The sequence below is a fragment of the Neoarius graeffei genome, chromosome 9, assembly GCF_027579695.1.
Source record: "Neoarius graeffei isolate fNeoGra1 chromosome 9, fNeoGra1.pri, whole genome shotgun sequence".
Classification (NCBI taxonomy): Eukaryota; Metazoa; Chordata; class Actinopteri; order Siluriformes; family Ariidae; genus Neoarius; species Neoarius graeffei.
The window spans coordinates 30,875,428-30,900,577 of NC_083577.1; the positions used below are offsets into that span (position 1 = coordinate 30,875,428).

The 25,150-nt window shown below is 40.8% G+C and overlaps 1 protein-coding gene across 3 annotated transcripts in view; it reads left to right on the forward strand.

The window, feature by feature from the left end:
• The first annotated feature begins 1,264 nt into the window (after positions 1–1,264).
• Positions 1,265–25,150, forward strand: part of ubxn4 (UBX domain protein 4) — a 35,097-nt gene continuing 11,211 nt past the window's right edge. For 2 of the 3 annotated variants that reach the window (XM_060929294.1, XM_060929295.1), the window contains exons 1-10: positions 1,265–1,433; positions 3,075–3,177; positions 3,374–3,402; positions 5,257–5,375; positions 13,257–13,398; positions 13,604–13,736; positions 16,699–16,753; positions 16,874–17,038; positions 19,956–20,083; positions 20,936–21,038. In XM_060929294.1, the coding sequence (XP_060785277.1) occupies positions 1,352–1,433; positions 3,075–3,177; positions 3,374–3,402; positions 5,257–5,375; positions 13,257–13,398; positions 13,604–13,736; positions 16,699–16,753; positions 16,874–17,038; positions 19,956–20,083; positions 20,936–21,038 (1,059 nt within the window). In that variant the 5' untranslated portion in view covers positions 1,265–1,351. The remainder of the gene's footprint in view (positions 1,434–3,074; positions 3,178–3,373; positions 3,403–5,256; positions 5,376–13,256; positions 13,399–13,603; positions 13,737–16,698; positions 16,754–16,873; positions 17,039–19,955; positions 20,084–20,935; positions 21,039–25,150) is intronic. The other variant, XM_060929296.1, reaches the window with a different exon arrangement.

Sequence of the window (25,150 nt, forward strand, 5' to 3'; positions counted from 1 at the left end):
TAAAACAGGGTGCCCACTCACACCTGATTGTCATCCCATTGATTGAAAACACCTGACTCTAATTTCACCTTCAAATTAACTGCTAATCCTAGAGGTTCACATACTTTTGCCACTCACAGCTATGTAATATTGGATAATTTTCCTCAATAAATAAATGACCAAGTATAATATTTTTATTTCATTTGTTTAACTGGGTTCTCTTTATCTACTTTTAGGACTTGTGTGAAAATCCGATGATGTTTTAGGTCATATTTATGCAGCAATATAGAAAATTCTAAAGGGTTCACAAACTTTCAAGCACCACTGTAAGTTGTAAAATGAATAGAAAATATAGTCGAGACTTTTTTCTGGCCATTTTGAGCATTTAATCGACCCCACAAATGTGATGCTCCAGAAACTCAATCTGCTCAAAGGAAGGTCAGTTTTATAGCTTCTCTAAAGAGCTCAACTGTTTTCAGCTGTGCTAACATGATTGTACAAGGGTTTTCTAATCATCCATTAGCCTTCTGAGGCAATGAGCAAACACATTGTACCATTAGAACACTGGAGTGAGAGTTGCTGGAAATGGGCCTCTATACACCTATGGAGATATTGCACCAAAAACCAGACATTTGCAGCTAGAATAGTCATTTACCACATTAGCAATGTATAGAGTGGATTTCTGATTAGTTTCAAGTGATCTTCATTGAAAATAACAGTGCTTTTCTTTCAAAAATAAGGACATTTCAAAGTGACCCCAAACTTTTGAACGGTAGTGTACTGTATATCACAAAGAAGCCAATATGTGAGGAAAAAGAAGTAGTTTATAGGCTCCTATCAAAAGGATAAGCACAACTACAGGGCAAGTACACTTAAACATAAGAGACAAATAATTTATTTGTCTCTTATTGTCTTTATAAGACACAAATATTTTAATACTTTATTACACTTTTGTTAAGTATATCTTGATCAAAAGTTTAAGTTTAAGCTTAATATACCTCGACTTTTCTATATACTTTTCAGTATAAGCCAAGTATACTTCTATATAACTTTATTAAGTACATCTCTGATAAGTAAATAAAAAGTAAAATGAAAGCGTACTGTCTTGTTTTTAGTTTAAAAGAAGTATACTAGAAGCACACTTGAATAAACTTCTTTTTTGGAAGCGTGTTTATATATAAGATGGGTAGATAGTTATCAGATTTTAGCCACAGTAGCTACGCTCCATAAAAAAAAGACTACATATTCCATGTCGCGTTTATTATACGTCACTTCCGTGATGAGATTACAGGTTTCTAGTTGATCTAACAGTATAGATGTAAACCGACAACTGTCACAGAGAAAGTATCCAAAGCGGCTGATTGAAGGAAAGATGCGTTGGTTTGAGGGCTCCATCCCGGCAGCCATTGCCACCTCCAAGCAGCACAGCTCTGTTTTTGTCGTCGTCATTGCAGGTAAATTATTAAAACTCAGACTTCGTGACGCGCAAAACTAGCCTGCTAATGCTAACAGCTACGGGAAAGGCCTTGGAAATGTAAATAAAGCTCAGCAAAGAAAGCTGTGCTAATCCAGCTAGCATGTCTGAGGTAACAGTGAATCTAAATCTCACAGTTAAATGCACGGAGTTAATAAATTAATAACGTTCGGTGGGAATCTTCATGTCCGCTAGAAAGCACTAAGGTTACGGTGAAGTAACACGTAGTGCACTATTTGTTCAATATGGAGTGATTTGGAACACAGCCGTAACTGTTGGTTCATCTGCTGGTGCCTTGAATCAGATCATCATCATCATCATCCAGAAATCAGGGAAGTAATTAATTAATAAATACAGAAAGGTTTCTAACAAACACGTAATAGCACAGATTAGTTTGTTGTTGATATCAGGGGCTGTGTCCTAAATACCATATTTCTTCCCTGGTGCAATACAGCAAGAATGCAGCAGAAGTGAATCCAGCCTCGAGGTAGTGCACTACATGTCCAGCAGGAAGTCATTCAGGACTAGATATTTGCACCGAGCTGATTTTTCTGTAAGCTTCAAGTGCAGAGAGAAGTGACGCAGACATACATGTCAACCTTTGGTCAATCAAACCTGTATAACCAACCTCCAAAATCCGTATTTCCCTTATAAAATCCGTATAAGATGCAAATTAAAATAATTTACCTAAAATTTGAATGATAATTAACAATGAGGGGCGGCACAGTGGTGTAATGGTTAGCGCTGTCACCTCACAGCAAGAAGGTCCTGGGTTCGAGCCCCGGGGCCGGCGAGGGCCTTTCTGTGTGGAGTTTGCATGTTCTCCCCGTGTCCGCGTGGGTTTCCTCCGGGTGCTCCGGTTTCCCCCACAGTCCAAAGACATGCAGGTTAGGTTAACTGGTGGCTCTAAATTGACCGTAGGTGTGAATGTGAGTGTGAATGGTTGTCTGTGTCTATGTGTCAGCCCTGTGATGACCTGGCGACTTGTCCAGGGTGTACCCCGCCTTTCGCCCGTAGTCAGCTGGGATAGGCTCCAGCTTGCCTGCGACCCTGTAGAACAGGATAAAGCGGCTAGAGATAATGAGATGAGATGAGACATTTCCCACATAATCCTCACTAAGGTTTCGGACAGCACTACAAAATGGCGTCCCCACTATATAGTGCATTATATAGTGAGTAGGGAGCGATTTCGGACACAGGGAAAACTTTCGGCTTGATTACATCAGCATTCGAAAGCGGGTGCGCGCGTCTTTCGACAACGTTGGCAGATGTCGGTCACTTTGATTTCCGCTGTACGTTTTACTTCCGTCCTACGATGTCTCGCACAGGTCTCAGCGAATCTCGTTTACGGCCGTTGCTTTGACATATGGACTGATATATTACAGAGCATATTTCACACACTCATAACTTGCTATAGCAGCGACAAAATAGCGATCGAAAATGCGTTCCGATATTTAATAAAATGAGAGAAATAGAATTTTGATGCTAAAAAATTTGCCTTCAGTTCTCCTTTTAAGAACAAATCTATATCCGGATTTCCATGAAGTCGCCTTGTGACAGTGTTAAAAGCGCTTTATAAATAAAATGGAACTGAATTAACAAATATTGTCTTGACCACTAGGAGACGATGAGCAGTCCACACAGATGTTATCCAGCTGGGAGGACGAGCGGGTAGCTGAGCTCACCAACAACTGCTTCATTGCCATTAAAGTGGACGCGAAAAGGTGACGACTTCCAAACAGCTCCTGACTGGACATTTAGTGCACTAAGGCATTATTTTATACCTGAGCTAAAACAGCTGGAAGGAGATGAGGGCAGCCATTTTGGGAACATGAGATATGTATAGCTGCCAGAATGTTTTTTCATTGTATGAAATGAAATAATTCTCTCTCTCTCTCTCTCTCTCTCTCTCTCTCTCAGTGAGACGTGTGTCCAATTTTCACAGATCTGTATCCTTTCTGAACCACAATTAGCATTCAGAAATTGTTCTAGTTTCAGGGATCTGTAAATTCTGCTTTATAAAACCCCTGATTCTGCTTTAAAAATGGCCAATTCTGCTTTATTTTTCTGTTTTATAACACTAATTAAAAAAAAAGCTCACAAATAAGAAAATACTAGCAAACATGAGTAAATTTGCAATATTTTTATTGAAACAAAAACAACTCTTAGAACTTATTATGGCTAGAACCTTGCTCAGAACCCTTAGATCAGTACAAAAATGACATGAATCACGATAGTTGTCCCAGCAGCCTCACAAGATCTTACTCGAGAAGGTGCAGGTCATGCAAAACATCCAAAACCTTTCAAACTATAGGTTTCATACCATGAACGCTCTTAGTCTACTTTGAATTATACGGCTAGAACAATTCAATATTAATAATAATAATAATAATAATAATAATAAATTTAATCAGTGCAAAAATAACACGAGATCATACAAGAGAAGAACATGGCATTTTGGTTCAAACCTGACTAAAAACAACAAACACTCTGTGTTTCATATCACAGATTGTTTACTTAAACTTGAACTGGATGACTAAAACATTATAACATCTTTCATCGTCACAAACATTATTTACATGGCACAATGTGCTTGTCGTAGCAACCTCCTGAGAGAAAAACCTGGCATTCTGATTCCAACCCTGTTAAAAACACTGGAAACTTTGTGCTCCATAACACACAGTGTCTACTTAAACTTGAACTGTATGGCTAAAACATTATAATAGCGTATCTTTTTTTCACCTGCAAGCGAGGGATTGGGGCACTATGACTCGAATGAGTAGAAATACATGTGTACCTTTTTTTTTTTTTGACCTGCATGTCATGATCCACGCTGGTTTATGGCATTCAATATGGCAGGCAGATACCGACTCGAATGAGAAGAAATGCACATATAATTCACAGAAATATGGCCATATTTCCACGTTGTTTCTACAAAAAATTTAAGATTCTGCTTTTCTGCACCGCTTTTAATATTTCTATCAATTCTGCAAAATTTTCCACTTTGTGGAACCTACGGATCCCTGTAGTTTGGTCCAGGATTCATATCGGTCCTAAATTCAGTTAAGATTAGGGGTGTTCACACGGCAACTTTTACTCCGGTGTAGCACCGGGGCTGCCCCGGTAGAGCGTTCACACGGTACAAAGTGATACCGGTGTCGCCCCTGAAAGCTGCTTAAACCGGTGCAAATCTAACCCTGCTCGGGAGGTGGTTTAAGAAATTTACTCCGGAGTAAATGCTAGTTTGCGGGGCAGCACCGATATAAAATGGGACGTCTGAGCGCTACAGGGGTAGACTCGCTACGCGCGAGGAGAGTTGATTATATACGGGCATTGCATAATTTGCATCCTGGTATTTTGCGCTTCCAAAATGGCGAATACCAACAACAACAGAACTGCGTGTCTTCATCCACGTTGTTTTCCCGGCGCTTGGTGATGCCATGACAACCGGGAAAAGGAAGTACATTTTCACACATGCGCATATTTCATTTCCGCATTATTACTATCGTATAGCACGGTCGCAAAAACTGCCGTGTGAATGCAAGTGGGGCTGCACCGGTGCTAACACGCTTCTCTCTAGTAAGCAGGTTTGTGACGTGTGAACGCTCCACAAAATTTACACCGGTGTAAGATATATCGCAACAAAATACAGCATCGATGCAAATATGTGCCGTGTGAACACCCCTATAGTTGACAGACTTTGATTATGTCCTGATACATTCGTGTTTTGATGCACTTAACAACATGGCCTCAGTGAGAAAGCCAAAGCTGTTTATCATTGCCTTAACGTTAGTTCCTGGTAGATCCCGTGGTGTGCATTCCATCCAGCTTCTTCATAGGTGACAATGGAATTCCCCTGGAGATCATCGCTGGTGGCGTCTCTGCAGAGGAACTGATTAACAGGATAAAGAAAGTCAAGCAGGTATATACACACACACACACACACACGCATAACGAACAACAACAGTGTTAATTGAAACATTAGAAAACTGTGTTTGTACTAGTGCGTCTCAAACAATTAGAATATTGTGAAAAAGTTATTTTTGGTAAGTTAATCCAAAAAGGTAAACTTTCCTATATTCTATATTCATTTGTTCAAGAGAGGACACTATGAACAACCTGTTATACAGTGGCATGCAAAAGTTTGGGCACCCTTGCTGAAAATGTCTGTTACTGTGAATAGTTAAAGGACCCATAGCATGGTGGTTTGCTGATGCTTTAAACGGGCTCGTGGAGGTTTCCGGATGTTATATCCGCAGGCTTTCTCGAAATGAACCCTCAGCACGTAGATATAGCCTCCTGGGAGAAAGCCCCATTTCAGCCCTTTTCCCAGTGCGTCATTTTGCTAATGAGAAGCAGGAGGCGGGGAAGGGTAGAGGGTGGGGGCGGGCCATGGGGGGAGGGGCTTGACCAAGCTGCGCGCACACATACTTGCTGCTATCAGCGCCTGTAGCCATGCTGCTAAGACAAAACCTCGTTCTCCCTCGGACTCCTTTCGTAAACTCAACGTGACACAGAGAACAGAGAGTGAGAGTGTTCGGAGTGGTAGTTTACGAACGTATAATACCCTAGGCTTGAACACGCACTGCATAACCAAAGAGGATAGAAGCAGCAACTACAGCAACATATCGCTTATCCAACAGAAGACATGCATTGCGGAGCAATAGTCAAACATAAGCTCATAAGTTACAGTCAATTTCCAGACTAAACTCAGTTTAACAGAGCATGCTGCATGCTCTTTAGTTTTGTAGCGCAGATTACCTGGCTAACTGCAGGAAGCGGTTAGCTGCACAGCTAATGTAGCCATTGCAAGGCTAACGCACCGATTTTAAAACACGGCAAAACGACTTAACAGTTATACACTTACTTGTTCGGTGTTTGTGGCTGATGCGGCAGGGATGCTTGGTACGGACCCAGGCTTCAGTGACAGTTGATGTGCAAAACCTGCCCTGTACTGTCCCAAGTTGTGGAAACATTCATCAGGAAAATGCTTCCGACAAACATACACCGTCTTAGGTAGACTCGACGGCGTATTATCGGAGTAAATAAAATTAAGCCACTGCGTCTTCAGGGGCTCTCCCGTCGGCAGTAAAAACAGACTCCTTTCTGTGTTGTCACATCCCTGTACAGCGCAATTTCCATGTTTCGCTCGCTTAGGTGGTGCCATGTTGTTGTGTCCTCTATGGTCTCCTCACTACAAAATTGAAGTGATGTATCTATGGTGGCAACTTTTGAGCTGAGCGGGCAATCCATACAGTGGGTGGGAATCCAGAGGGGGGGCGTGGGGATCACCTCCCTTGCTGACGTAGTAAAGGGAAGAGCCTATCAACGCGCCATTTTGACGCGCCATTCTCAAATGTTGACAAAGGGTGGGCATAGTTTGGTTTACACATTATGACATTTCTAGCCGCTGGGGTGACTTAAGAAGGTCAGAGGAGCTCATTTTAACGTTAAAAAACCTCAGAAAGTGAAAATTTCATGCCATGGGACCTTTAAGTGAGCAGAAGATGAACTGATCCCCAAAAGGCGTAAGGGTAAAGATGACACATTTCTTTAATGTTTTCCACAAGATTACATTTTTATTTCCATCATTTCCAGGCGTAAAATACCAAAAAATGAAAAGGACCTGAAGCAAAAGTTTGGGCACCTGACATGGTCAGTACTTAGTAACCCCCTTTGGCAAGTATCACAGCTTGTAAACACTTTTTGTAGCCAGCTAATAATCTTTCAGTTCTTACCTGGGGGATTTTCACACATTCGTCCTTGCAAAAGGCTTCGAGTTCTACAAGTTTCTTGGGCTGTGTTGCATGCACTGCTCTTTTGAGATCTATCCACAGATTTTCAATGATGTTTAGGTCAGGGGACTGTGAGGGCCAGGGCAAAACCTTCAGCTTGGGCCTCTTGAGGTATTCCATTATAGATTTTGAGGTGTGTTTTGGATCATCATCTTATTGTAGGACCCATCCTCTTTTTAACTTCAGCTTTTTTACAGATGGTGTGATGTTTGCTTCCAGAATTTGCTGGTATTTATTCGAATCCATGCTTCCCTCGACCAGTGAAATGTGCCCTGTGCCACTGGCTGCAACACAACCCCAAAGCATGATCGATCCACACCCATGCTTCAGAGTTGGAGACGTGTTCTTTTCCTGGAATTTGGCGCCCTTTTTTCTCCAAACATACCTTTGCACATTGTGGCCAAAAAGTTCTATTTTGATTTCATCAGTCCACAGGACTTGTTTCCAAAATGCATCAGGCTTGCTTAGGTGTTCATTTGCAAACTTCAGACGCTGAATTTTGTGGCTAGGACGCAGGAAAGGTTTTCTTCTGATGACTCTCTCATGAAGGTCATATTTGTTCAGGTGTCACTGCATAGTAGAACAGTGCACCACCACTCCAGGGTCTGCTCAATCTTTCTGAAGGTCTTTTGCAGTCGAACACGGGTTTTTATTTGCCTTTCTAGCAATCCAACAAGCAGTTCTTTCAGAAAGTTTTCTTCATCTTCCAGACCTCACCTTGATCTCCACTGTTTCTGTTAACTGCCATTTCTTAATAACATTACAGCCTGAGGAAACGGCTACCTGAAAACACTTTGCTACGTTCTTGTAGCCTTCTCCTGCTTTGTGAGCATCAATTATTTTATTTTTCAGAATGCAAGGGAGTCGCTTAGAGGAGCCCATGGCTGTTGATTTTAGGGACCATTTGAGGAGTCAGAGAATTTTAGTCATGAAAGTGTTCCGGATTTTCCTGGAATTCCGGATTTTTAGATTTTCATGAAAATTCCTCCGGATTTTTTCCGCTAATGACGAAATACCCGGAAATCCGGATATTTGACAAAACTCTTGAAAATCTCCGGTTTTCCGAATGGAGAAATTTATTTTTCGGATTTATCGCGTTCCTAGACGCGGCGTAATACTTCGCATCGTCCTTGCATGGGCGCGATCCTTAAATAGCCCAAACATGGTTCATTGATTAAAGACAGGTGTTCTTTGTTAATGGCGCACGTGCCGGAGCTCGTTAGGCGCGTGCGCCCAGGGTGCGCCTTCAGGTGCACATGCTAAGGCGCGCAGGACTGACACCGTCCTGCGCAAGCGCAACACAATCGCACTAGAAAGCATGTTCAAGCTGCCAGTGGAGCTGCAGTCTTTTTAGTTGCGAATTACGAGTATTTTCTCTTGTGTTAATAATTCGCCATGTCAAAACAAGCAAAACTTTCCTCCTTCTTTCGACGAGAAGAGAGGTAAGCAATTTATTTTTTATATATATATATATATATATATATATAAAAATGTGTTGGTGCTTGAAAGTTTGTGAACCCTTTAGAATTTTCTATATTTCTGCATAAATATGACCTAAAACATCATCAGATTTTCACACAAGTCCTAAAAGTAGATAAAGAGAACCCAGTTAAACAAATGAGACAAAAATATTATACTTGGTCATTTATTTATTGAAGAAAATGATCCAATATTACATATCTGTGAGTGGCAAAAGTATGTGAACCTTTGCTTTCAGTATCTGGTGTGACCCCCTTGTGCAGCAATAACTGCAACTAAACGTTTCCAGTAACTGTTGATCAGTCCTGCACACCGGCTTGGAGGAATTTTAGCCCATTCCTCCGTACAGAATAGCTTCAAATCTGGGATGCTGGTGGGTTTCCTCACATGAACTGCTCGCTTCAGGTCCTTCCACAACATTTCGATTGGATTAAGGTCAGGACTTTGACTTGACCATTCCAAAACATTAACTTTATTCTTCTTTAATCATTCTTTGGTAGAACGACTTGTGTGCTTAAGGTCGTTGTTTTGCTGCATGACCCACCTTCTCTTGAGATTCAGTTCATGGACAGATGTCCTGACATTTTCCTTTAGAATTCACTGGTATAATTCAGAATTCATTGTTCCATCAATCATGGCAAGCCGTCCTGGCCCGGATGCAACAAAACAGGCCCAAACCATGATACTACCACCACCATGTTTCACAGATGGGATATGGTTCTTATGCTGGAATGCAGTGTTTTCCTTTCTCCAAACATAACGCTTCTCATTTCAACCAAAATGTTCTATTTTGGTCTCATCCTTCACAAAACATTTTTCCAATAGCTGTCTGGCTTGTCCACGTGATATTTAGCAAACTGCAGACAAGCAGCAATGTTCTTTTGGGAGAGCAGTGGCTTTCTCCTTGCAAGCCTGCCATGCACACCATTGTTGTTCAGTGTTCTCTTGATGGTGGACTCATGAACATTAATATTAACCAATGTGAGAGAGGCCTTCAGTTGCTTAGAAGTTACCCTGGGGTCCTTTGTGACCTCGCCGACTATTACACGCCTTGCTCTTGGAGTGATCTTTGTTGGTTGACCACTCCTGGGGAGGGCAACAATGGTCTTAAATTTCCTCCATTTGTACACAATCTGTCTGACTGTGGATGGGTGGAGTCCAAACTCTTTAGAGATTGTTTTGTAACCTTTTCCAGCCTGATGAGCATCAACAATGCTGTTTCTGAGGTCCTCAGAAATCTCCTTTGTTTGTACTATTATACACTTCCACAAATATGTGTTGTGAAGATCAGACTTTGATAGATCCCTGTTCTTTAAATAAAACAGGGTGCCCACTCACACCTGATTGTCATCCCATCGATTGAAATCACCTGACTCTAATTTCACCTTCAAATTAACTATTAATCCTAGAGGTTCACATACTTTTGCCACTCACAGATCTGTAATATTGGATCATTTTCCTCAATAAATAAATGACCAAGTATAATATTTTTGTCTTATTTGTTTAACTGGGTTCTCTTTACCTACTTTTAGGACTTGTGTGACAATCTGATGTTGTTTTAGGTCATATTTATGCAGAAATGTAGAAAATTCTAAAGGGTTCACAAACTTTCAAGCACCACTGTGTATATAATATATAATTTTCCCATCAAAGTTGCATTTTGTAGTTTCGAAGCTAAGTTTTAGTGCTGTTTCTAGAACACATCATCAAGAAAACGTGGAAGAAACAGCAATAATGGAAGAGCCGGTTTCTAAGCTGCCTAAAACTAGCAATGGTAATTATTTTTTGTTACATAATGTACTCAGGCTGCCAGTCATTGTGTGACACACACACACACACACACACACCCGACGCCCCTGATTTACATGAGAAATTTGGTATTCATTGGTGTGTTTAAATTTACAGACAATACGAACTAATGTAAACAATTGGCTTCAACTCGCATAAATATGAATTGGAAATGTTTAGTTCACTTTAGCTTCTGCAAACGCACAGCTCTACTAAAAGATTGATAAACGAGGCTCAGTGTCCCCAACATTGAAACCTGAAAGCTTTAGAAACTCTAACAGACCTTTACTTTTTAACAGGACTGTTTTGGGATTTTGCTGAGTTTCCCTTCAACTGTCTGATTTTTTTTCCAAAGTAATGAACTGTGTAGCAGGAAAATCACTGCGTTTTCTAAATGCACTCCTGAAAATTACTCATTAACTCGGGGAATTAAATTTGATATTTTTGACATATTAATCATTAATGTACATGAAAGAAAAAGGCTTAAAATTATAACTTGTTTTAGTGAAAATAAGTACTAAAATGCACTAGAATGCAGGGTTTTGCATGTAATGTTATTAAAATAGTTTCGGGGGACATTGCCCCCCCATCTTAGTTTGACTTTCAGGTTTTTTTTCTTTGCCCCACTTTCATCTCTAGAATTTATACAGCTTTGAAATCTGCATCATCTGACCTTTCCTAACGAAGAATTTGAACAAGCCACAGCTCAATAAGCTAATTAAGGTCTGGAACCTTGGTAAAAGTTACCCGAGAACTCAAATTTATTGGGGTGCCTAAACTTTCACATGGTGTTCCTTTTCTTTTTTCACTCTCCAATTGTACAAAAAAAAAAATACACAAATCCTGCATAAAACGCTGAAATGTCTCATCTTTACCTTTATGCCTTTTGGTGATCAGTTCATCTTCTGCTCACTTAACTATTCACAGTAACAGACATTTTCAGCAAGGGTGCCCAAACTTTTGCATGTCACTGTAGCAGTTGTAACACAAGTGCTGACCGGAACGTTCTTCATGGACATTCAAAATTTGTTCCTTATTAGTTTAAGCATTGTAATTGTTGATAAATCAGTGTGGTATAAGAGGAATAAAACAGTTTAGCACCTGCTATTATAGTAAATGGATTATTTTCTGTCCTTGGTTATTAACCCTCTGGGGTCTGAGGGTATTTTCTGGCACTCTAATGATTTTGCCATGCTCTGATTTTGTCAATTTCAACAAATCTAAGCAGTATTTTCAAAGTCATATGACTTTTTTTGTATTCAGCACAAGTTCAGCTCCTAAAATGTCTATGTAGTATGTATGTCATGATTGTACTCTTTTAAAAAAAATAACAGATAAATGAAGATGTTGTAAAAAGCAGTTTTAGAATTGTGTTGCAGTGTGTGAAAAACATGACCTTACTCATTCTGTCGAACAGTTTTGGTCACTTGAGATGATTCTGTTCAGTCTTAGGAATGTATCAGCACAAAAACTTAAATCTGCTCCATTGATTTAGACAATTAACTGGCCATCAGAAAAATGTATGACCTATTGTTTTGGGATAAAGGGTTGGCAGTGGGAGGGGTATTCAATGAGAAGAGTAAAAAATTCCATTCCATTCAATGAGAGGAGTGAAAACCCCTCCCACTGCCAACTCTTAATCCCATCAGGTCAAGTCCCAATGGGTCAGGTCATGTTTTTCACACACTCCAACACAGTTCTAAAACAGCTTTTTACAACAGCTTCATTTATCTGGTATTTGACTTTATTTTGGTATTTGACTCTATTCAATGTGTCTTGAAATTAACTCTTGTACTATTTTACTCAGTTCAGAGCCACAACCATCTCTGTTTCTCTTACATAATTACTCTGTAATTTTGTTCCCACTTCAACTCCAAATTTTACACTCAACTCAAAGTAGAGCAAAATTAACTATTTTTAAGGAAAACGCTTTTAACTCTGGAAAAAATTGCTCGGCCATTTTTCCTGTGTATGCACTACATCAACCGATCTGCTCATCAGAAATAGAAGAAATATTTACACTTACTGGAGTTGATCTATGGCTGGATCAAGTCGAAGTTAAAAAAAAAAAAGGCACAGCTGATCATCAGTGTCGCAGTTGTCAAGATTGAATTGAATCGCTGTCCTGAATCATGAAATTAATCATGAATTGAATCGCTGTCCTGAATCATCCGAAGCGCACAAAATCCGCATGCCATCTCGCAACAAGTTTTACCTCCAAATAAATAATAAAATCTATGTCTGACAGATTTTATCCTGTTTACGGTGGGCGTTCCTGAGAGAAACAAATCGAAACCGAAAGAGTGAAAGTGATTTATCATGCCGTTACCATGTGAATTAGTCTTTTATGAATACGCAGGTGAGTGCTCTGCACTCTGACTCTGGTGTGACTGAGGAAGGTGACCAGTTTTATGTTTTATCTAATTTAGGTAATTTAAAAACTATAATATTATTTGTCAGTGGGCACATAGGAAAGTATAAAGTTTGTCAATATGTTTATCATGCTTGTATGATGATAAATTCATGAAGAGATTTATCTAAATGCATGACCTACTCATTCTAAGCCTGCTGAGCTTCGCCGGCGAAACTCTCGACCCCAGAGGGTTAAAATTCCCCCTTTTTCTAGTAATACCTTATGCAGTGTGATATCTCCCCCCCCCCCCCCCCTTTTTCTTTTTTTCCTGCGCCACATTTCTGTCTGATCGTGTCACTGCGTCTCTCTTCCCCTGCTACCTGTATAGATACACACTCAGCAGACATCCGCTCCGGTTCAGCCGGTCTCAGAGACGTCACTCCAGGCTGAAAGTCCTTCTACTTCTGAAAGCCATTCTGTAGACTCGGATATCGCAACAGGAAACCCCTCCACTGCTGCTACATCTAAAGGCAAGACCTGTGGAATATCAAACTAAAAGATTTATGCTTGTTGGAACCATGCAAAGCTTCTTCATTTGCATGTCATGGTTTCGGTTCATTCAAGGCAGAGTTGCTTGGCAGAACCATCAGACCTTTTCACGTTGTCAGATGAAAATTTTCTTAAATTGAACTAGTTTTATTGTTCCCTTTTTTTTTTTTTTTTAAATCTTTATAGAATCTCTGTCCATGCACATGGAAGAAGCAGGGGCTTCAGGTCATGTGACTCCAGGTGATGATAGAAGCCAGTCATCAGATGACACATCACCGGCATCTCAGGCAGAGGAGCCCTTGGATACCAAGGTCGAGAGGTAAGTGTTTTGTGTAGGGGTCTCATGGGGCAATAAGAACAAAGTATGAATATCAGCAAATCTGCTCAATTTATGCATGACACAAATGTCTCGTGAGATACCTTTTTATAGTGTGATATTATAGGAAGCATGACCTTAAGTCCTACAAGAAGCCATTATTATTATTATTATTATTATTATTATTATTATAGAGTTTTCCAGAATTATTTTTTTTGACTACTTTACAATGACAGTTGGATTCTCACTTGAAAAGCCATGTCTGCTTTCACATATGGTGCTTTCGATTCTGATTTGACCAACATGCAGGAAGTGAACTCAGTATGCAGTGCAATTTTGGTTTCAGGCAGTATTTATAGAATTTTTTTTTTCCTCAGAAATCTGGACTGAGGGCGAATAAAAAGAAAAGAAATGCTGGCTATGGTGCACAAAATGTTTATTTGTAACCAATTCTATGCTTCTGTTTGATTTCTGTGATTTCTCCTGGCCTCCTACACTCTCCTCAGCTACTGACTTTTGTCCAAATAACAAACAAATGAAAATTATCACGTTCGCTTGCGTAAAGGTTAAGCTCAGTCTGTATAATATATATCGTCCTGCCAAAACAAAGTCACGCACTCTAATATTTGGTTGGACCGCCTTTAGCGTTGATTACAGCATGCATTCGCCGTGGCATTGTTTCGGTAAACTTATGCAATGTCACAACATTTTATTTCAGTCCAGAGTTGTATTAATTTTTCACCGAGATCTCGTGTTGAGCATGGGAGAGTCAAACCACTGCGTAAAGTCTTCTCCAGCACATCCCAAATATTCTCAATAGGGTTAAGGTGGTGGTTAATTCATGTGTGAAAATGATTCCTCAGGCTCCCTGAACCGCTCTTTCACAATCTGGGCCCTAATTTTATACCCGTACCATCAGAGAATAAAAAATCCATTGGTTTGATGATAACCTGGTCATTCAGTACATTCAGGTTGTCAGCTGACTTCATTTTATTGCCCCTTAACGTTGCTGAGCCTCGACCTGACCAACTGAAGCAACCACAGATCATAACACTGCCTCCAGAGGCTTGTACAGTGGCCACTATGCATGATGGGTGCATCGCTTCATGAGCTTCCCTTCTCATCACTCAGGAATAGGGTCAATCAATAGGACTCATCAGACCACGTGACCTTTTTCCATTGCTCCAGAGTCCAATCTTTATGCTCCCTAGCAAACTGAAGCCTTTTCTCCTGATTAGTCTCACTAACAAGTGGTTTTCTTATGGACGCACAGCTGTTTAGTCCCAATCCTGTGAGTTCTCATCACATTTTTGAATGTGCCCTTAATTTCACTATGGCCATGAGTTCTACTGTCTTTTTTTTTTTTTATGATTCAACTTAGTGTTTTTAAGTGATCTCTGATCATGGTCAGTCAAGATTTTTTCCAACCACAGTTCTTATGTAAAGTTGGCAGATCACCACTATCCTTCCAGGTTTTAATAATGCGTTGGACAGTTATTCAGTCATTTCAGGAATCTCCTTAAGGCCCGGTCCCACTGGCCGATGGACACAAAACGTATGCAAAAAGGACACAGCGGACGAGCAAAATTTCGGGGGTGGCTCTATCCGTTTTCATCCGCTCCAGAAATGGACAAAATTGGCGAAAACAGAACGGAAAAGAACGGACGTGGGTAGTATATAGCGGGGATGTTAAACGCATGTTCATAGGAAGCCTAGCGGATGGAAGTGGAGGACAGCTCCGAAGGGGTTACCGGTGATAACTGAGAAGCGGACGCATAGCAGAAAGAGCGGATGCATAGCATATGAAGGGAATGCATCACGTACGCCTAACGGAAACAAAGGGGATGTTGCGCGGATGTATATCGGATGCAGACCGTTCACTGCGCATGCGGGGGGTATGAATTGCGTCTGCTCTGCAGAAATAAAGGGATGCAGCACGCACGCCGTCAGCATAAAGCGGAAAGACGTGCTGGCGGCTACATCAATACGTCTCTACTACTAGATGATTTTCTCCCCCTTTTTATACAAAATATCGATTGTCTGCTAGGTGTCCTTCTACATACTCTAGACATAATCCAGACATCCTAAATATACGAGATACATCCCAGATATAAACGCTTTGTCCATTTTGAATACTTTATATACGAGATGCATACGCTTACATCCTTTCTATTTCCGTGCTACTAACGATGAATAGACGTTTCATGTACCTTATCTTTCCTCCCTCTTTCCGTTTTCAGCTGCAGCGGATGTGAGTTGCGAGGATGCCCAGAGGATGCAGAGAGGATACAGCAGACGTTTAACGGATGATAACGGACATAGAACGTTTGTTGCTCGTATATGTCGCGGATTTACATCGTACACGGCGGAAAGTTCATCCGTTCTAAAAGTTTTGTGCAGCTCAAAACTTTTTGCGCGGATGAAATCACAGTGGACGGATGCTCGATGGATAGAGCGTATGAAGCACGTATGCAATGAGTACACAACGGATGCATAGCGTTTTCCAACGGATGGCAAAGATTTTTTTACGTTTTACATCCTCTTTGCATCCGTAAGTGCAGTGGGACCGGGCCTTTAGTTGTAATCTCCTTAGTCCTTAGTTGTAATTTGACCTTTTTACCTTGAAACGCGGTAACATCTTTTCCATGACTATGGAATACATCTTCTGACATGTTTGTTTAAGAAATGAGAAGCTACTCACTGCATCAGTTAGGGTTAAAAAAAAATTGTTGCCAGATGAAACACATTAATCACTGCAGTAATTATCCAATCAAAGGCTCTAATGTATTTTGTTTATTTAAATCCAAATGGTGACTTTTCTTGGCCATGCAGTATCTCATTAGTGTTCATTTTAGTATTAGATTAATGTTTTTTATCAATCAGGTAATATATATATATATATATATATATATATATATATATATATATATATTTATTTATTTTTTCACGCATTTCCTTATTTTAGGTTAACAAAGAAACTGGAAGAAAGGCGAGAACAGAAACGGAAGGGAGAAGAAGAGGCAAGTCGTGTGATTTATAGCGGTTTCACACCACACTGTGCAGATTATTGTGCTTTGTTGTTATGGTTACTCTTACACGAGATAAAGCCTGTCTAATGCCGATTCCCTTCTCACGACCAGAATGAGATAAAGAAGGAGATCGAGCGGCGGAAACTGGGCAAGGAGGTGCTGGACTTCAAGCGGAAGCAGGAGGAGGAGAAAACGAAGCGCATGCTGGAGGAGAGAAACCGAGAGAAGGCTGAAGAGAAGGCAGCCAGAGAGAGGGTCAAACAGCAGATCGCTCAGGTCTCGAACGACTGCCTTTCATATGTCACTGCGCGGCGTTGACTTATTTCTATTAAGTACATCAAATGCAAAGGCAAACATGTAAACAATACATGCAGTTAAATGGCTTAAAAGAGTAAAAGTTCTTTAAAATGTTCACACAAAACACCTCAGTTTTAAAACAATAGCTGATTTCAAATCTCATTTAGTAAAATAGATCCAAGGTTTTGGAGACGTTTACAGTTACAAGCAGGAGGAGATGAATATGAGATGATACAGGTAGGTTAGCGGAGATGAGAATTTTAGCGTGACCTTTATGCTAAAAGCTGACTGGTTTCCAGACCTCTTGCAGGAACGTCTGCTGTGCCTTTCTCGATTATGATGGATCCTAATAAATTCATAAAATGTGCAGATCTGTTTATTACGCACTCAGCGAGCAGTCTGGGTATAATTAAGTTATTCCATGAAATCGAGTCGTGCATGAGCTGATAGCCGAGAAGGCACGTAGCACCGAGTTGGCTATAAGCTGTGTACGAGGAGATTTAGTGGAATAACTGTTTATTCTATTCACGTTCACTGGATTTTGAGAAACAGCATTTTTAATTTTTTTTTTTTTTTTTGCAATTTCAATAAATGAAAGCTTTGTACAAAATGTCTGACAAAATAATTTCAGCTTAGAATGTAAACAAACCAGCGAAATGACAGGAGCAATTTGTGAAAAATGCTAAAATATTTATTTATTTTTTAAAAAAAAATTTCAAGAATTATGTTCTTACCATCAAATACTTACATTCCATTTTTTGTTGCTTTTTTGGGGGGGGGTCGTCTTCTTCTTTAGGGTTTTTTGGCAGTTGGCAAACCAACTTAAAGGTGCATTACCGCCAGGCCCGTTTCAAGCTATTTGGGGGCCCTAGGCAAAGGGGGATCTGGGGCCCATAATTATCCCCCCCTCGACGAAAGGCCTTATGGCCGCCTACCCACTGAAGACTTAATAAATAAACATCACACATATTCTAATCATTCTTAAGATTTTTACTTAATAAATGACCTCTTTACATTATTATAAATAATTATCAAACCCAATTAAACGCAAGAATAGACAAAATATTCACACACACACACACACACATATATATATATATATATATATATATATGAAAATAAGACAAAGTAATATAAAATGTGCAAATAACACAACACTAAATATTTACAGTATATACACAAGTAGAAATAACTTCAAATGGTGATTAAATGATTACAAACATGAATAAGAATCTTAATAAGAACCAGCACACACAGAAAAGTGCAAAAGGTATAGAAAAACACATAAAAATTTAAGAATACACAACTAGAATCATGGGCAAAATGTCTAAAACTGCTGCTTGCGGGCCAGTCCTTGCAAGTTTGTAAGCCTGTTGTGCATGACAACGTTTACATCACTGTTATAAACACTGTCTACAAGATAACTACCATTAACGTAAGCTAGCTACCAAATTTGCTTGTCAACCCGCTTGGTATTAATGAGTGTGTACATTCTCACTTACCAGTGTCTTGTTTTTTTCTGTCTTCCTCTTCCCTTTTCTTCTTTCTCTTCTGGCTCCCTGAGGGGTAATTTCGCTTCATATTTGATTTTTTTTTTTTTTGCCGCGGAGCTCTGCAACCACTTGACTGGACGGAGCTGGGCATTGAGGGGTTGACAACAGACTGTCATTGCACTTTTTGGCCAAAGCATGTAGGGAGGCGCTGTTGTGCATTAGGGGGGCCCCCCTTGGAACTAGGGTATTTCAACAAGTGTCATTAGGTGCTGCGCTGCCGCGCTCAAAAAGTCGTCATTGCTATTGAATACATAACCAGTCGTTCGGCAGCGGGGGCCCTTCGAGGGCTGGGGCCCTAGGCAATTGCCAAGTCTGCCTACCTTGTTGCAACGGGTCTGATTACCGCCACTGACCAGGTGGAAAAGGAGATATTGGAGGGAGGGAACTATATTCTTTTACCCATTTCTGTTTCTTTTAAATACTTTAACAATTTTTAGGGTTTTATTTTCGAGTACAGTTTTTATTTCATCCTCGGTTGGTTCAGCAACACGCTCCGCCATTTTGTTTTTCTCTACTCACGGTATACGAGCTGATAGTCTAGTAGTAGAGTAGCTAATCAGAGCACGCAATTACTCATATCCAGTGAATGTGGCTAGAATAAAAATGGATATCCTTTTACATAAAAGGGTCAGGCTTTATTTTTTTTTTTCCTATTCCACTTGATGCCACCTACATTGAAAGTGTAAATGTAACAAACACAACATAAAAACACATGTTGAGAATATTTATGTAACATACACTACCGTTCAAAAGTTTGGGGTCACCCAGACAATTTTGTGTTTTCCATGAAAAGTCACACTTTTATTTACCACCATAAGTTGTGAAATGAATAGAAAATATAGTCGAGACATTTTTCTGGCCATTTTGAGCATTTAATCGACCCCACAAATGTGATGCTCCAGAAACTCAATCTGCTCAAAGGAAGGTCAGTTTTATAGCTTCTCTAAAGAGCTCAACTGTTTTCAGCTGTGCTAACATGATTGTACAAGGGTTTTCTAATCATCCATTAGCCTTCTGAGGCAATGAGCAAACACATTGTACCATTAGAACACTGGAGTAAGAGTTGCTGGAAATGGGCCTCTATACACCTATGGAGATATTGCACCAAAAACCAGACATTTGCAGCTAGAATAGTCATTTACCACATTAGCAATGTATAGAGTGGATTTCTGATTAGTTTAAAGTGATCTTCATTGAAAAGAACAGTGCTTTTCTTTCAAAAATAAGGACATTTCAAAGTGACCCCAAACTTTTGAACGGTAGTGTATCAAACATGGGACAAACCTCCTATTACAAGGTATTGTGAAAGGGAGTGAGTATGTGATACTTGTGTGCTGTTGCAGGACCGGGCAGAGCGGGCAGCCCGCTACGCTAAAACCCAAGAGGAGGCCGATGCAGCCAGAATGGCAGCGCTACAAGCCAGACAGGCTGAACAGGAGATGAAGAAAGAGGCTGCGCAGAGAGAGAGAAGGTCCCGTATTTCCAAAAGCGAGCACTTATTTGAAAATGAACAGTAGACAATTTACATTCTAGATCTTTTTGTTTGTTTGTTTGAATTGTTCTTGGTATTTATTTGTATACAAGCAGGTGAATCCGTTTTTAAAAAACTGTTGAATCTGAATCATTCTGGCAGATTAAATTGTGCTAAATTAGTCGTCATCTCTCATTTAGTGGCGTGGATTCAGGAACCATTTTGGATGATGTGTTCAAGAATGTAGCAACATCATCAGTCATAGATTTTAACTTGTAACGTGAAATTGAAAATATTTTCTCAAAGTATTTTTATATTTTAAATTCTTTCAACTGATCCATTCTGTTTTCATATATTACTCCGTTGTAATGGACCAGAACCGGTCTCAGCTGTCTCGCAGGCAGCCACGAAGGAAAGAAAAAGAGATGTATTTTGTTCAAAAAGTTCTATGTATGACACACAGATGAAGGAAAAAGTTCAAGATGTGTTTTGAAGGGATTACGAACAGTGAATTTGCGCAGAAAGCGAGCAGTTAGTGTTTTCAAAACCAAAACACTGAATTGGATTCTGGGAAGGATGAGAGAGAAATAGAATATGTGAATATATGGTTTTATTCAGCCAAATCAGGAATGACTTGCACAGTTGCAGTTGTTGCAAAGCTGTGCCGAGTTTCCCAAAAGCCTCTTAATGCTAAGAGCGTCTTAACTGGGCGAGAGAGCATTCATTGTGCTGCTCGCGCTATCATTTAATAATGATCTTTGTGCTGCGGTGCTTTTGGGAAACGCAGCGCTGGACTTGCAGCAGCTTCCTGTATCATATTATTGAACTGTGTGTGTGTGTGTTTGCTCACAGTGCGGTTGCCAGGATACAGTTCCGCCTACCTGATGGTTCCTCCCTGACTAATCAGTTTCCTTCAGAGACGAAGCTGCAGGAGGCCAGGCAGTTTGCAGCTCAGGTCAGTCAGTGCATCAGTTGCATTCAGTTTAAGCTTGTGTTTATACAGGGTCCAGTGACGCTTTCTCTTCAACATGAGATCTGTCAAATGAGACACAAATGCGGGAAAATAGAAGAAGAAGCCTTTGTGACGTGTACACTCATGCACAGTGAAACCTAGCCTGGGCCGCCCATCCTAAGCGTGATGCAACACGAGGGCCTGTTGCGAGCTTAGTCTGGCCAGGCAAGCTATCTACAGCTCTTCCAAGCTCCCGAAAAATCGGGAGCCAATCAACTTTGAGCATCTCCAACGGCCCTGGGTAGAGGCGTGGTCAAGGCAGTGACGTAGTAGAACTGCAACCGGAAGCCATAGATTGTTTACAGAATCTATGCCGGAAGCGCTTCATTCACTAGAAACATTACAAACATGGAGCAAGTTCTCATTGAAAACAGAGCAAAGAGCAGCCCTGGAGGTATTTATTGAAAGGAAGGACGTTTTCGCCTTGCTCCCGACCGGCTTCGGTAAGAGTTTAATCTACCAGTTAGCCCCGTCGCGTCACATACGTCAGAGGAAAGAGTGATGTGATTGGTTTAAGCTTCGTCACAGCCTTTTCTGGCTTCGACCAGTAGCAAACTGAGGCATTTCAGGGAGGCGGGTCAACCATGCACTTTGGGAAACGGTTGGGCTTAATATCTTTGCCAGACCAAATGCTCGCAGAGCTTTGAAGTCGCGTTAGCCAGACTAAGTGAAACCCCTCTTCTGCATTTAACACATCTGAAGCAGTAAACACACGAGCATGCGCGCGCACACACCCAGAGCAGTGGACAGCTATGCTACAGTGCCTGGGGAGCAGTTGGGGGGTTCGGTGCCTTGCTGAAGCCATGATACAGAGGGAGGGGAAAGTGCTGTTCACTCACTCAACTCCCCTCACATTTTTCCTGCTGGTCCCAGGAATCAAATCGAACAGGCAACCCTTTGGGCCCAAGGCTGTCCCATGAAGAAGAGACGCATGGAACATCAGCATTATTGTTGGTTTGTGTGAAATTGAGGATATTGGTCCCCCCCCCCCCACACACACACGCGCGCACACTTGCACACACATTTATTTATCTATTAATTAATTAATTATATAAATACATTCACACATCACTGCAAACCTGCCACCAGAAAAGCCTTCGAGCTTCCAAATAATAATTATTGATTATTGACAGAGCACTTTGTTCAAATGACACGTTTGTCAATTGTATAAATGTTTTATTATTATTATTATTATTGGGGCGGCACGGTGGTGTAGTGGTTAGCGCTGTCGCCTCACGGCAAGAAGGTCCGGGTTCGAGCCCCGTGGCCGGCGAGGGCCTTTCTGTGCGGAGTTTGCATGTTCTCCCCGTGTCCGCGTGGGTTTCCTCCGGGTGCTCCGGTTTCCCCCACAGTCCAAAGACATGCAGGTTAGGTTAACTGGTGACTCTAAATTGAGCGTAGGTGTGAATGTGAGTGTGAATGGTTGTCTGTGTCTATGTGTCAGCCCTGTGATGACCTGGCGACTTGTCCAGGGTGTACCCCGCCTTTCGCCCGTAGTCAGCTGGGATAGGCTCCAGCTTGCCTGCGACCCTGTAGAACAGGATAAAGCGGCTAGAGATAATGAGATGAGATTATTATTATTATTGTTACACAGCTATAAGTTGGTAGCTGGAATCAAATTTTAGTACTGAGGGCAAGCTACATCTTGGTAACCTTAGGCCTAAAGTGCTTTTCTGAGGAGGCATGCTGTGCCAAGGAGGGCTGCCTTCTGAAGCAGCTCAATCTTCGTGGTCACGTCGATCGACTCAAGGTGTTTAGTTAGGTTTGGTGTGACTGTGCCCAGCGTGCCCACCACTACTAAAACCACTCTTGCTTTAATGTTCCATAACTTTGCTACCTCCCTTCATAAATCCTGGTACTTATCAATTTTCTCATTTTCTTTCTCAGCAACTCCAGCATCTCTATCAGTTTTTTATTATTATTATTATATACTGGTTTACTTCTGCCCGTCTGTCCAAAACACCCTTTTTCTCAGCAACTACAAATCATAGCCACTTGGTACTAGGGCTGGGCGATTTTACGATTATGATGTTATTCACGATATAAAATCTCTACGATTAGAAATTAGACACGTACGATATGCCTACGATAAGCCTACGCCTTCAATAAAATTACTTCATCCGAAGTTTTGACAGACACGCGAATAGCCAATCATAACTAAACAATACCGCATGTAACCAATCAGTTGGAAGAGAGCCACGTCAAGTTAGGTTGCGTGCACACACAAACACACACACGTGTAGCAGCAACGCACAGCATGGCTGTGGTGAAGTTTGCAGGAGCGCGGCATTTCTCCAACAAAGCGTGAAACAAAGCGATTATAAAAATGAGTGAGAAGCCGACTGACCGGAGTTCTGAACAGGAAAGTCAGAGCACTGCCCTGGAGGACATCGTTGAAAAGAAGGGCCAGAGATCTTCGGTTGTGTGGAGGTGTTTTGGATATTTAAAATCGGACATACAACAAAGTGTTACACAAAACCTTAAACACACTGACGTACAGGATTGCACTTTTTTTTTTCTCCTTGCAGCATAAGGTTTACACGTCAATACGTCTTTTATGTTTATTTGAAAGCTGCTAGAATTTGCACAAATGATTAACAATGGTATATAGTTTTTATTTTTCAGTTTCAGTTTATTCATTTGAACAAAAAGAACAAAAGAATGTGCATCCAGTTTGTTTTGGTTCTGTGAAACTTGAAGGCTTGTTAAGCTATTTTTGTTAATTAGGAAGGAACTACTAATTTGTAATGTTCATATTTTGAGCAGAAAATGAAAGAAAATACAAAAATGGTGATTTGATTTATATCGTGATATATATCGTTATCGAAAATTTTGAAAAAAATATATCGTGATATAATTTTTTCTCATATCGCCCAGCCCTACTTGGTACCAAACTTCAGCTTGGGGTTCTATACCGTGTATACCGTTTTCAGGTCTGTCGCACATCAACTTCCTGTTTACCGACTGAATGTATACACACAGGGTGGATTTATAAAATTTTTGTAACACTTTTCTGAGCAGGGCGGCACGGTGGTGTAGTGGTTAGCGCTGTCACCTCACAGCAAGAAGGTCCTGGGTTCGAGCCCCAGGGCCGGCAGGGGCCTTTCTGTGTGGAGTTTGCATGTTCTCCCCGTGTCCGCGTGGGTTTCCTCCAGGTGCTCCGGTTTCCCCCACAGTCCAAAGACATGCAGGTTAGGTTAACTGGTGACTCTAAATTGACCGTAGGTGTGAATGTGAGTGTAAATGGTTGTCTGTGTCTATGTGTCAGCCCTGTGATGACCTGGCGACTTGTCCAGGGTGTACCCCGCCTTTCGCCCGTAGTCAGCTGGGATAGGCTCCAGCTTGCCTGCGACCCTGTAGAAGGATAAAGCGGCTAGAGATGATGAGATGAGACTTTTCTGAGCAACTACAAATCACAAGTGCTTGATATTTTGTACCGAGCTTCAGCTTGGGGTTCTTGTTTAAAAGTCCTGGCTTCAGACACTGTGCACGCACTTCTGGTTTCTGAAGATTCCCCAATCTACGTCACAAGGCGCCGCAGTTCCCATCTGCTCCATCGTGCGCTTTGGTGTGGGTTCCCTCCCATACTTTTTTATGATCAAAGGCTTATTATTCGCAATTGCATTGTGGATGAAAATTATCATAACTATCTTTATTTTCATGGAGTCCTTTGGGAAGAGTGAATTTATTTAGGGTCTCTATTTGCTCTTCAGCCTTTTAGCAGGACATATAGTTTAAAAAAAAAATAAACATCACAATTTGGAATTCAAAACTATTTGTTTTAACTGATCCTTCAATTTCACAGAAACGGCAATAAAAATAACTTTTTTTAGTAGCTGTTTCAGAATTGCTCTGTATTTATACTCAAACCTCATTCACGTAACAGGACAGACATTTTACAAGTAACATGTAAATCTGTTCAGCTACTTTACAGAATCTTGAATTTTACAGCAAATGTAATGCATTCTGATACCTGAACACCACCATATATCCCCATTTATCAAAAACGAACCCATCATGGTACATTTTTGAAAGACATTTTTTCTTTTAATATA